The sequence below is a fragment of the Nerophis lumbriciformis genome, linkage group LG11 (assembly GCF_033978685.3).
Source record: "Nerophis lumbriciformis linkage group LG11, RoL_Nlum_v2.1, whole genome shotgun sequence".
Taxonomy (NCBI): domain Eukaryota; kingdom Metazoa; phylum Chordata; class Actinopteri; order Syngnathiformes; family Syngnathidae; genus Nerophis; species Nerophis lumbriciformis.
In genome coordinates this window covers 15,066,687-15,080,786 of record NC_084558.2, presented here as the reverse complement: position 1 = coordinate 15,080,786, position 14,100 = coordinate 15,066,687, and the positions used below count along the sequence as shown (strand labels likewise).

The window sequence follows — 14,100 nt, the reverse complement described above, 5'->3', positions numbered from 1 at the left end:
GTACAGTATAACCTACATTCTTGTATGACAACAGAATGGCTAGCAGAACAGAAGGCAGAGGAAACTACACGTTTTGATTTAGTATTTGCTAGTTGAACTTTACAGATCACAAAAAAAGGTCAATTCGGATCGCTAACATTGTTAGCAAAATTGAATGGGATTTGACATTAAGAAAATTAGCATCACCGCTAACGGAGAAATATTTTCGGTTCATTATGAGACTGTGGTGGTACATAAATATCATCCAGTTAGGTAAGTAAAACTTGAATGAAGTCCTTGGGCTCAAATACTAGTGTGGCCTCAATCGCCCTGCTGTAGTGTGTAGCATGCTGTGAATTATCTGTGCATGTGATGGAAGAATGCACTGCACATGGAGGAATGCACAGTGAAGGGTTGAAATTCTACTGAATTTGCATTAAATCAGGTTGTTTTAGCTAATAATCATGCTGCAAGATCTAGAATGTTGCATTCAATGTTTATTCCCATTAATTTCCCGTTAATTCCCGTTAATTTCTATACACTCCTGTTAATTCCCATGGAAAGTTTCCAACTTTGAATATTCCCGGAATTTTGCAACCCTACTGCTAATTAACAGGCTGACGTGTTTTTATTGATGTGACTGATGTACTGAACAGGCAATAGTATCACCCTGCATGCCTAAATAAACTTCATCTCAATGAAGACACTAATAGATAATACTTACCAAAAAGTCTAAGGCTATACACCTGCAGTTAGCAGCACTCAAAATATTATCCTGTCACATTTACTGTAATTCTCTTCCCACAGCATGCGTGAAATAGTGTTGAATGTAGCACTCAACATCACATTACTGGTGACAATGTGAGGCCTGAGGCTCTAATCAGCCTTTGTGGCTGGTAGTACAAAGGTTGTCATGGTAATTCAGTTTCCTCTCGGGTCTGAATGTTGTTTAGTAGAAGACGTGAACCGTCAACACTTGTAATAACCTGCAGCAGGTTGGCAGTTAGCTACATTTTGTGGCGCAGGTGGCAACTTAGAGAAAAGTCATCAAGTGGTTATTTGCAAATGCCCCTTCATGAACAATGGAAGCCTTTTGATTGTGATTTAAAAAAGGCTGTGCAATGGGCAAGTACAGATATATAAATATGGATATAGACATTACTTTTAAAATCTAAGCAGCAAGGTCAGTTCAGATATTTTAACATGTATAGTCATTGATAACCATCTAGACATCCTCCTATTGCTTTTGGCATAAATACCACCTACATGCACCATGAAATATGTTGTTAAAGACGGCACCTTTGTTCTTTAAGTTATTAACAGTTTTCTAATGCATTATAGATTGAATATGTGACAAAAATGTAAAACAATGACAATGTTTCACATTTTAGTAGCTAAAAGCCCCAGATGTTCACTCAGGGTAAAGTATTTAGATGGGGGAGACTTTATTTGTGCAGACACAAATTAGATTACACTTTTGACAAATTTGAATATTTGGCCTTGACACTTGTGTATATAAATATCATGGATGTTGTGGGCATACTTATCAACTTTTAAATTAAAAAATAAAGGATATTTTAGATCCTCCTTCTTGCTCCTCCTGGACGAGTCCTCTTTGGTTGACTCCATTAACGGTAAGTGTTCAGGTGCTCTTATGTGCTGGCATCCAGTGTGTATGCTTATTTGCAAAATAAAAGCCAACACCCCCCAGTTGATTGAGCTTGTTAGAGTATTAGATAAAGAGATAGAGTATACATATACAAACACAAATGTCAGAAATAGCTAAAATATCAGAAAGAAAAGAAGCCATCAGAGAAGTTTGATTTGAGTGTTTTCACTAGTAAGCAAACAAGTACACATGTTGCTTATATCATCCATCCATCCATTTTCTACCGCTTATTCCCTTTGGGGTCGCGGGGGGCGCTGGAGCCTATCTCAGCTACAATCGGGCGGAAGGCGGGGTACACCCTGGACAAGTCGCCACCTCATCGCAGGGCCAACACAGATAGACAGACAACATTCACACTCACATCCACACACTAGGGCCAATTTAGTGTTGCCAATCAACTTATCCCCAGGTGCATGTCTTTGGAGGTGGGAGGAAGCCGGAGTACCCGGAGGGAACCCACGTCATGTAATACTTATCTCTTTTGTGTGGGTATATGAAGGATGGCTTGCCTGAGAGAGGTGCAGCTCTACCTATCTTGATGGCTTGGGATTCAGAAAATGGATCTGGCGTATCCTCTGCTTTCTCTTTGACCAGCTTTGACTCAGAAGCAAGGGCCAAGGCAATATGAGGGTCGGCAATTACACCCTGTAGGAAATAAAAAAAAGTTTTTGTTTGAATGAATGAATGTGAATAGCCCAAATCAAAGACAAAGAAGATAGAGAACACTGCCGCAACAACAAAGGTATTTTGACCTTGGTGAAGGTTTGCACTGTGCTGAATGTCATTCTTGTGTTATTATCAATGTAATTTTGTTTCTTGTGAATGCTGGTTTTTGCACAGTAGAATCTATATACCTGTCTTTTCAGAACAGACATATGCAACTATGTGACTATGTTACCTATAACTACAGCTTTGAATGTCCCACATAGGAAGGAAAACTAGTCCGCAGGTATGCTCAGGCATGACGTAATGAGTGATTTGAGATTTGTTCTTTCATCCATGTAAACACCAATTTTAGTAATTTCATTATCACATCCTTGAAAAGATTGCAATATTATGAATACAGTATCTTAAAGGGGTCCTATTGTGATTTTTTTCTACATTAAAAACACTTCCTTGTGGTCTACATAACATTAATGATGGTACTTTGGTCATAATTTGACTCCGGGCTCACAGTGACGAGCAACAACAGTGTTCAAGATAGCTATTATTTACAGAATCGTGGTTACACCTGCTCATCCCGGACATAGATGTTTAGCTAAAAGGCCGCAGTCTGCACCGCTTTGATCGCATCAATTACTCCTGTAAGAGCAGAGGGGGAGTGCTGTGCATATACACACTCAACGACTGGAGCACAAACTGTAAAATTACCTACACCGGATCTAGAGGCCATTACATTAGTACCTACCCAGAGAGATCTCTGCTGTAATTCTAACAGCTGTTTACATACCACCCTAAGCTAACGTAAGCTTAGCCCTCTTTCTACTGCATGATGCTATCAACAAGCAGATGCAGGCCCATCAATAATGAGTATTTGTTATGGCTGGGGACTTTGACAAAGCCTGCTTGAAGAATGTGCATCCCAGTTTTATGGAATACATACAGTGCCCGACCCAAAGTGTGAATACATTGGATTGGGGTTAACTCTAATCTTGAAGCGAGCCTTTAAGTAGGGATGTCTTTCAAGTAGTAGATCAATGTTCGCGATTAATTTGAATTTGATCATGGTGATGAGCTGTTAGCATATTTCCTTGTTTTAACGTGGCGGAAATGTCTGTTAGAACAGTGTTTTTCAAACACTAGTGTGCCGCGAGATACAGTCGGGTGCGCCGTGGGAGATTATCTTATTTCACCTTTTTGGGTTAAAAATATTTTTTGCAAACCATTAATTACAGTCTGCAAATTATGTGTTGTTGTTGAGTGTCTGTGCTGTCGAGAGCTCGGCAGAGTAACCATGTAATACTCTTCCATATCAGTAGGTGGCAGCCGGTAGCTAATTGCTTTGTAGATGTTGGAAACAGCGGGAGGCAGCATGCAGGGAAAAAGGTATCTAATGCTTAAACCAAAAATAAACAAAAGGTAAGTGCCCCTAAGAAAAGGCATTGAAGCTATGCAGAACGAAACTAAAACTGAACTGGCTGCAAAGTAAACAAAAACAGAATGCTGGACGACAGCAAAGACTTACTGTAGAGCAAAGACGGCGTCCACAATGTACATCCGAACATGAAATGACAATCAACAATGTCCACACAAAGAAGGATAAAAGCAACTGAAATAGTCTTGATTGCTAAAAAAAAGTAGATGCGGGGAAATATCGCCCAAAGGAAGACATGAAACTGCTACGGGAAAATACCAAAAAAAGAGAAAAAGCCACCAAAATAGGAGCGCAAGACAAGAACTAAAACACTACACACAGGAAAACAGCAAAAAACTCAAAATAAGTCACGGCCTGATGTGACAGGTCGTGACAATACACCTACTTTAAGACAAGAGCTACGTATATTGATGCATGCTTGGTTATGGTTTAAAGTCATATCCAACAATTGCGACGACAACTTTTTACTATCAACTGAGTTTCGTTTTTTAATGATTTCTGCTGGTGGTGTGCCTACGGATTTTTTCAACGTAAAAAATGTGCCTTGGCTCAAAAAAGGTTGAAAATTACTGTGTTAGAAGATACCGCAGTAGTAAAAAGACCGTGATCCTGTATGTGTCTTTGTATATGTTTGTGTTTGTGTATGTGTGTGTTTCGTGTTATTGTGAATTTGTTCGTGTCAGTGTGAGTGTGCGACCGTCGCGGTCCACCACCGTCACGACATAAATAATATCCAATCAGCATTGTGCCTCTTCTCCTTACACAGCTGGAAGTGCAGCTCAAAAGAACAAAATAAAGAAATATGGCCAACATTAGCACAGAAGTTCAAACATAACTTTTAGAAGAAAGAGCAATTTCAGTGACATACTTTAGTCTCCCTGACAATTTGAGTTCAAGTTGTGGTGCACAGTAATCCTGCCCTGAATGCAGACTAGCAGACAAGCACATAATGTCTTTGTGACTGAACTACTGCATTTTTCCGCAACTCGGAGAAAAAAGAACACCTAATTTAATCAACAAAAAAAAAGACATTTTTAAAATATTTTTGCCTCAGACTTTTTGTATAGGTGCTTGCTCTAATTCAACTCCTCTGATACAACATGTACTAAAAACCTTGCAGACAGTTTTTGTTCAAATATTTTTTGAGTTTGTGGATAAAAACATTTTGTTTCTGAAATAATCAATAAACATGTTTTATGTGCTGGTACACTTTTTTTTTTTTTTTTTACAGTACCGGTACTTCAAATTCAAACTGCACTTTAATGTATTTTAATTAATCATAACATACATAATTTGAGATTTAAAAAGCGCCAAAACCTAGGTCACCGCTTGCCAAACCACTGGTGAAAAACACTGATGTATACGAGTATTCAAAGAATACCAATAATAATTTACCATTTGAAAGTGTTGTAAATATTAACTTGAAAAAAAGTATTCTAGTATTTAATACACCACTCATACAGTTTACTGCAGAATGAAGTTTGTGATAACAAGCACAATAAAAAAAAACATTGAGAAGGAAAAAAAAGTTGTTTTACCCCAAAACGTACTGTAAAAGAAGAAACAAATGTGGCCCTAAAACCAAGGTACGGACTGTAGCTTGAGTTACCTGCAGAGGTGGGTAGTAACGCGCTACATTTACTCCGTTACATCTACTTGAGTAACTTTTGGGATAAATTGTACTTCTAAGAGTAGTTTTATTGCAACATACTTTTACTTTTACTTGAGTATATTTATAGAGAAGAGACGCTACTTTTACTCCGCTCCATTTATCTACATTCAGCTCGCTACTCGCTACTGATTTTTATCGATCTGTTAATGCACGCTTTGTTTTGGTTTGTCACACAGACCTTCAAAGTAGGATCTATCGCATGCCTGCGTTTCACCAATCAGATGCAGTCACTGGTGACGTTTGACTCCGTTTCACCAATCGCATGCAGTCACTGGTGACGTTTGACTCCGTTTCACCAATCAAACAGAGCCAGGCGGCCACATGATTAACAAGCTTAAGCTTACATGAATTTGAGGAAGCACATCGCGGTAAGTAACGTTAGTAGATATTTTGGCTGTCACCGTAGGCTGATGTTAGCTTCCCTGCTATGAATCACTGTCAAATGTACATCGTATGGGGACATTTATTAACATACTGCAGCCTCATAGACACACACACACACACACGCACACGCACAGTCGCACACACACACACACACACACACACACGCACAGTCGCACACACGCACAGTCGCACACACACACACACACACACACACACACACACACACACACACACACACACACACACACACACACACACACACACACACACACACACGCATGCATAGAAACACCCATCAGTGTGTTCCCAGATGCAGCCCACACCTATCAGTTTATGGTTTGCGTAAAGGCTGACTTGTTATTTTCCTTTGTAATCTCTGCCTACTGAGCCCATGGTGCTGTTAAGTTATTGTGGCTCAATTTGCCTTAAAAATTTGTAATGTTAATGTATTATTATTTAATATATATTATTGTTTGCTCTTGAACGCATCATAATTATCCCCTCAACTCCCTCCAAAATGGATTAACTCGCTGGAATAAAAAAGACAATATAACATACATCCATAAACGCGGATGCATATAAAAAAGTGCAATATATTTATCTGTACAGTAACCTATTTATTTATTTATATCAGCACCTTATTGCTTTTTTTATCCTGCACTACCATGAGCTAATGCGACAAAATTTTGTTCTTATCTGTACTGTAAAGTTAAAATTTGAATGACAATAAAAAGGAAGTCTAAGTCTAAGTCTAAGTTTTAGTTGCTTAAGAGATAATCCTGGCTCTGAAGTTGCTCATTGCTATTTTTATGTTTTTGTGCATTATTTGTTGCCGTCATCATTAAACAAACAGGTTATTCATCAGTTACTCAGTACTTGAGTAGTTTTTTCACAACATACTTTTTACTTTTACTCAAGTAAATATTTGGGTGACTACTCCTTACTTTTACTTGAGTAATAAATCTCTAAAGTAACAGTACTCTTACTTGAGTACAACGTCTGGCTACTCTACCCACCTCTGGTTACCTGTACCGTTGCACCTCTAGTAAACAACAAACAAACAGACAAAATGACAGTTGTCAGTTGCATAAAGAATATACTACCTTGATCAAACATGCCGGGAATGTCTGTTACAGGATACTGCTGTAGCAAACAGTAAGGAATCTAACGGTATTACTGTATAATCCTGCAAGGGACAATCAGACTTTAAAAAAAAATGGTGATATTAATCGAGATACATCAATCCATCCATTTTCTACCGCTTGTCCCTTTTGGGGTCGTGGGGGGTGCTGGAGTCTATCTCAGCCCGGGATTGAACTCAGGACTTTTCAGGACCTTTGTATTGTGAGGCACATGCACGAGATTGTATAATGAAAAAATGTATCAATATATATATTTTTTCCCATATCACCCAGGCCTCCCTACAAGACTGTTCCTCTCCCCCACCAGAGCACATCTGACCACCTCGTTCTGCTCCTTGTTCCTGCCGACACCACCCTCCAGAAGAAGAGCAAACCTATGACCAGGACTGGCAAGACCTACTCAGAGGGGGCACTCTTCCAACTGCAGGATCGCTTCCAGACCATGACATGGTCAGTGTTCAACCATCCGGAGCTACAGGAGAGGACAGGTGCTCTGCTGTCTTATATTACACATTGTACAGACTGTGGATAAGCAAAATCATAACCAAAAACTATGAATGACCTCAGAGATCAAGGCACTTTTTAGGGCCCAAAACTTTGCCTTCCAATCGTGCGACAGACAGCAATAAAGCAGGGCTAGGTCTGATTTCAGGAGAGGCATCAAGGCTGGGAAAATGGAGTATAGGAGGAAAGTGGAGGCGCACCTGGACACCCAAGACTCACGGCGGGTGTTGCTAAGCTTCCAACGCCTGACAAGCTAAAAAAGTAACTAATTAGCAATCAACAACACAGAGGACTCGCTAGCCAAGGAACTCATTCACTTTGTTGCCCGTTTCAAGTCACTCTAACCAGTCATGGTGCCCCTTCTACTAGAGGTGGGGTAAATAATCAATTTTTAGATCTATCGCAATTCCGACATGGATGTTTATAAAAATCAATTAGTAAACATCAATAATCAATAATCGACTTATTTATTATAAATAAAGTAATGCAGACAGTTCTAAAAGGTTTTCCAAAATGCATGTAAATACGTTTTTTACCATAGTGATTTCCAAGAGTAAAATCTAAAAAATATGTAGTAAGTACATATTTTTATTGCTAAAGCCCAACATAGGCAGACCTCACATGTATTTAAATGTAAAAATACAAATAGTGAAAATAGCGAATAAACGAGAACATGTCAATTTCATACATTATAACAAGCAGCAACACAGAATATTACCACCATGCCTGTGCCAACATAAATAGAGAAGAAAAAAACCCACAATTACAGTTATTAGAGAAGTCTTTGACACTGTAATCTGCACTGCAGTGGGGATTTATGAAATGCTTTGAATGGATCCATTTGTACCAAAAAATAAATACAAATTGGAACGTTTATGTGTGTTTCATTTACCCTGAAATAATTAGTATTCTGGTGGACAATGTAACCACCAACAGTGTAAAACCATCAGTGAGCGAGCATTTGAAGGTAACAATTAAACAAAATATAACCTCGTATGACAAACGCTTTGACAAAAATCATGCAAAAATCAGATATGAGCAGAATAACAAATAGTATAGATTTGTTTGTCTTTTTTTCTTCTTCTTTTTTAGTGTCTCTTTTAGGGACACAATGAAAAAACATCAAACATAATTTTCAAAAATAACGGTATACCATCTTATGAGAATACAAATGTGAATGCCAACGTTCTCACACAAACCAAAACAAAAATATCCAAAACCTAAAGCTGCTGTTTCTCTCAATTGAGCTTACCTATATCAATAATATAATTGCATTAAAATCATTTTAAAACAAATTACTACTTTATCAGGAACATAAGACACAAATGTCTATGGCGTAAGTTTTCATAACATTGTGAAGCTTATTCTATGACTAGTACCTCATACTACAGGTGGTCCTCAAGTTACGAACAAGTTTTGTTCCTACAACAGTGACGTCATTTTAGTGTTAAGTCAGAACTTATACCGAAATCAACGCCTTAGTCACTCCCGCTACGGCTGTGCGATTAATCAACATAAAATCAATGTTGAAGTTTTAATTAGTGCGATAACATAACAACAGTTTTTACAGTTTTCTATAACCACTCAATCACGCTAGTTTCACATGAGTTCACAATTCTGTGAAATAAACAGCTTCACTTAATTATTTGAAAGTAGTGAATATTAAAAATGTGATCAGCCTTAAACTTAAAGCTACATTAATTATGGACTTAAAATCATTGTTTTATTTGATGGCCTTTCTGCCCTTGCAAAGGTCGACGACGCCAAAGGCCAGGTGGCCTTGCTCTTAAAATGACAAAATTCTAAGCCTGGGTCCAACATAGTTTTTGCAACTGGAAAAAAACGCACTGAAGATGTTAAATATTTAATAAGTTACACATTTTTTTGTTAGTTTATTTATTTAAGATAAAGTTATTTACCTTCCAATTATAGTACAATGGCAAACAATTATAAAGTAATGAGAAATAAAAGTGTATATCTTTTCAAGCAGCACTAAGTAACTTTTCAACCTTCATAAAATATTTTCATAACTTTTGGGCTGATACATTGACTTACAACTAGTTGAATGACCCCTTTTTCATGGCCTAAGGGAGTGTGTATCGCTTTCAGTGGCACAAAGCAATTTTGAGGAGGGTGGCAGGAACCCTGCCACACAAAAAACTACAAATGTGCTGACTTGCTTTACGGCATACGTCATCCCCCCTTTCCCCATTCGTTAAAAAGACAGAAGTCGATGCGAATGCCTGGGCGCCACCAGAAAACTAAAAGAGAAAGAATAAGAATGCCGATGTGCAATTATTGCTATCATGGCAGAAGCTACACAACCAAAGAAACGAAAAGTTTTGTCTGAGAAGAGGGAAAAAAAAAAAAAGAGGGAGGTGTCATCAAGGATCAACATTGGCCTTCTTTCACTTGCTGGCGTGACCTCAAAGACAAGGGAGTTCAGACCAACTTGGCTCTGTTCCTGCTCAAAACTAGTAAGTGACTTTCGATGCTGAAATCAAAATGATTATGCTAATGTTAGCTATTGGAAATTTGCCTGGCAGCAATAAATAGCCACTAGCTTGTTAGTTTGCAGTTGCACACTGACCAGTCACGCAACAAACTCAAAGATACTGTAGAAAGAAAGAACAATGTGATGACTGCAAACCGCAAATGTCAAGTTTGAGTAAAATATGTAGGTTCCTACTGTGGAAAGATCAGTCATGTTGAATCCCTGTGGTATTATCGTGTCAGTTTGATGCTATATGTGCAACAACTGGCAAACCAATACCCACTTAAGTTCTTAAGTGGGGCTTTAAGTGGTTACTTACTATTATTATATATTATGATTACATTCTAAACACTGTATACCGGGTAGTTTTAATGGGTTAATTATTCAGTTTAAGAGCATGTTCCAAGTCAGTCTGCATGAAGCTAAATATTTTTTAAAGTAAATTATTGCATATTGTTCTTGAGACAAGATTATGTTGATTGACAGTCTAAAAGTAGGTCTTCCTTCACTAATTATTTTCGCAGTAGTCATATGCATAAAATATACAAATCTCAAATTTGGAGAAAAGAAACGCAATTAGGTTTTTTTCCAAAAATTGTGCAGCCCTAACTCACACTGAACATTTCATAATAGCAGATATTTTCACATGTTTGAGAAGGTTACAGTGTTTGAGTGACATGGACCAGGTATGCAGCCAATGTGGAATTCTTCATGGAACATTTTACGATGTCTAATTTTCATGTTCAAGTTCACATATGCGACTCCACATATGCGACTCCACCAGAAGACTATGCCTCACGCTTGTAAGACAGACTTAAAAAGTTGACGTAAAAGAAAAAAAGTGACGTTGTCCTTTCTAAGGACCGCAGATATGACTCAGCTTATGCATTACTCTGCATATAAATTATTCTGCTACGGGCACAAATTGAGTTATTTTCTGTTTTTGTGCAGTGCAGAATCAATAATCTATAGGAGTGCATACATAATCACGAAATGTTACATGGACTAAATGAGAAACACCTAATATTTTCAAAAATTTCAGTGTGGTCCAAAAACTCCTTTATTGTTGGTCTTGTTGAGTTACAGTATTTCCTCAATCTGCCTAAGTCTAAAAAACTCCAGGCTCATTTGACATGACAATAACATTTTAGGCTATATGGAGTAACTTAAAATATTATGGAGACAAAGGAGTATGCTTAAATGAGTCACTGTGTGTCTCTTTGGCTAAACAGAAGATATGATTAGATTCCGATTTCATCTCTTGAACAACATTGATCGTATTTGCATCGAGAGAAGTAGTTATGCCCACTTGGGTCATAACTCACCACATTGCTTAACAAAACCTCAATCACTCAAATGAAAAATAAAAAAATATATAATTATTCCGACTTATAATTCAATCTTCCAGTCCGACAAGTCAGTCATTTTGAACTTTTTTTCAGACCAACTTAATGCACATTTAAGAAGTAAGGTGTCATTTATCATCAATCATTTAAGACATGCACATGATGAATGGCAGTATGACTTAGGTGCATGTGTGTGTGCTTGTGGAATTGGAAATGCTAATGCAAATGACTACCTGCCAGGTATTCAAATATGACAGTGTTTTAATTAATTAGTTTTAAGACTAGCAAAGATGAAAGTATCATTTTAAAGCCTTGCGATTTCGAACACACACACACACACACGTACACACAAACAGAAGTAGGTAATTGGGTGGAAATCCTGTTGACATCAGAATGGGGATGTTGCAAATGATGATGATGATGATGATGATGATCATGTTAAAGTAACATCCTGTGAAACAGCTGACCTCTAGACATAACATGTACTGTAGCTAATAAGAGTTATAAAGGCAAACATAAGTAGAACGACGTGCACACTGATTACAAATACGCAGATACAAATGTTCTATTTAAAAAATTAGCACAGTATACTGCCGTTTGGTCAAGTATAGAGTCACTAAACTGAACCACAGTGCTGAAACTGTTGGTTAACTGGAACTGGGCTGAGGGAGTTAGAGGAAAGAAACATGTAACACAGGCAATGAACAAGAATGCACAAAACAATTTTGTTGCTGGTGATAATATCCTGGTAAGTTGACATATTTTCACAAATTTCTGATTAGAGCTGCACAATTAATACAATTTCAAGTCCCACAAATAAATAAGATAATTGTCCATGATAATAATATTTACAGGCCCTGCTGCATATCAAATCATGCACTTTTACAACAAACAGCCTCCCAACCACCAGGTGGCGAGCAAAATACTAGGGCTTTAACAAGCAGCAAACTAGCAGGTATGCCGCAGCATAAAAGTTTGCCTTAGTGAGTGGACTCTTGACAGTCAGCGAGATGAACAGTATGTCTGGACCAAAAGGTGACAGTACGGCAGCTTTGGGGTCACAACCCTTTGCTCGTGAACAACCAGTCTATCTGTGGGACTTTACCGATATATACCTACAATATTAGGAAGAACAGATGCAACATTTGGGATATACAACAACAATGTTCAACTCCTTCACTGCTTCAGTTATGTGTATACAATCTTGATTTCACACCATCCTTGACCAGTGTCAATAACTATATAAAAGTAAACCTGGAAAAAGCAGGTTAAATGTGTAGAAAATCCACTGACTTAAAAACAACAATGATAAGACAGTTAGAAAACAATAAAAAAAAGAATAAAGATGGAAGGAAAGGAGTTAAAACATGCCCATCGAAGAGTTAAACTAAATACAAAGTTTGAGATTTGAAGGAAATATAAAATGACACTCACAAATTAATTTAACCACACACATGCACAAACTAATTTGTGCAACTAATTTACTAATTTGAAGTACGGAAAATCAGGACTGGACTTTCATTTTAAAAATGTCACGCCTTTGCTGTCCTCAAAGGGGCGTCGCCACCCACACTGGTTTAAATGTAACTTAACATATCAGTAGAGTGGAAAAACAAGTTACTTCTATATTGAAGCTTTTATCATAAACAGTATATGGGATTTTTGGCACCGAAAGACGAATAAATGAATAATAATAAATAAATAAATAAATATGATCAAAATAGTATCAATCTCACTAAGATGTCCAAGCCATTTTGAGAAATAATGAGGAAGCCAGTCACGTGATTGCGTCATGCAGTGGTAGGAACCACAGATCTCTTCCCCACCAACACGAATGCAAATCAGCAGACTTTGTGAGAGACAACAACGATAACTTTGGGAAATATGAAATTAATAAAAAAAACAAAAAAACGGGTTCTGTCTTTTATGAGGATGGTGAATTACATAAAAGTGCAGTTCCCCTTCACAATCATTATGAAAGACATGACGATGGATGTATTTTTTTTAATGCATTTTAAATATTAAAGGCCCACTTAAGAACTTTCAATTTTGGTTGATTTTGGCGGTGCCAGTGAACGAAAGCGGCAGTGTTTTGCCAGAAGAATACCACATTTGTCATGATGGCTAGCGCATATGGAATAGTCTTCCTGAAGTTGTTGGCAATGTTCAAATCCAGGCTGAAAACACTTTTGATTGTGCAAATGACAGCTGAAAGCATTTTATCTACACTCTTTGACTGTTTTTATGATTGTATTTTCTGATTTAAATTTGAAATATATTTATTTTTGCCTTCTTTTAATTTTCTGTAAAGCACTTTGAATTGCTTTGTGTACGAATTGTGCTCTATAAATAAGCTTGCCTTGTCTGGCCTTGCCTATAGCATCATTAGCGGTGGGAATCTTTAGGCACCTAACTATTTGAATACGATTTAGGAGCTACGATTTGAATAAAAATCTATTATTGATGCATCTATAATTTATACATATATATCGATGCAGTTTTACATTTCTTTTCGTTTCACTAAATAAGTGTTTATAACTTGCAACTTTAAAACACAGTGCAGTTGCAATAAGAAATAGTTAAATTATTTTTCACATTTACTAAATGTGAAATTAAATGTGTATTTACAAAACTGGAACATAAATGCCCTAAAATAATGGCGCTGGTCAGATCTCTCAGTGAGGTGGAGTCAGCCAAATTTTAGAACTGTCTGCATTACTTTATTTACAATAAATAAATTGATTATTGACGTTTAATAATCGATTTTATAATCGTCCACGTCTAAATTTTACATCTAAAAATAGATTATTTCTCC

General features: G+C 37.3%; 1 protein-coding gene across 2 annotated transcripts in view; it reads right to left on the bottom strand.

Moving 5' to 3' along the window:
* LOC133610712 (zinc transporter ZIP11-like) overlaps positions 1–14,100 on the bottom strand; it is a 145,694-nt gene that overhangs the window by 44,409 nt on the left and 87,185 nt on the right. The window contains exon 5 of one of the 2 annotated variants that reach the window (XM_061967250.1): positions 2,158–2,293. In XM_061967250.1, the coding sequence (XP_061823234.1) occupies positions 2,158–2,293 (136 nt within the window). The remainder of the gene's footprint in view (positions 1–2,157; positions 2,294–14,100) is intronic. The other variant, XM_061967251.1, reaches the window with a different exon arrangement.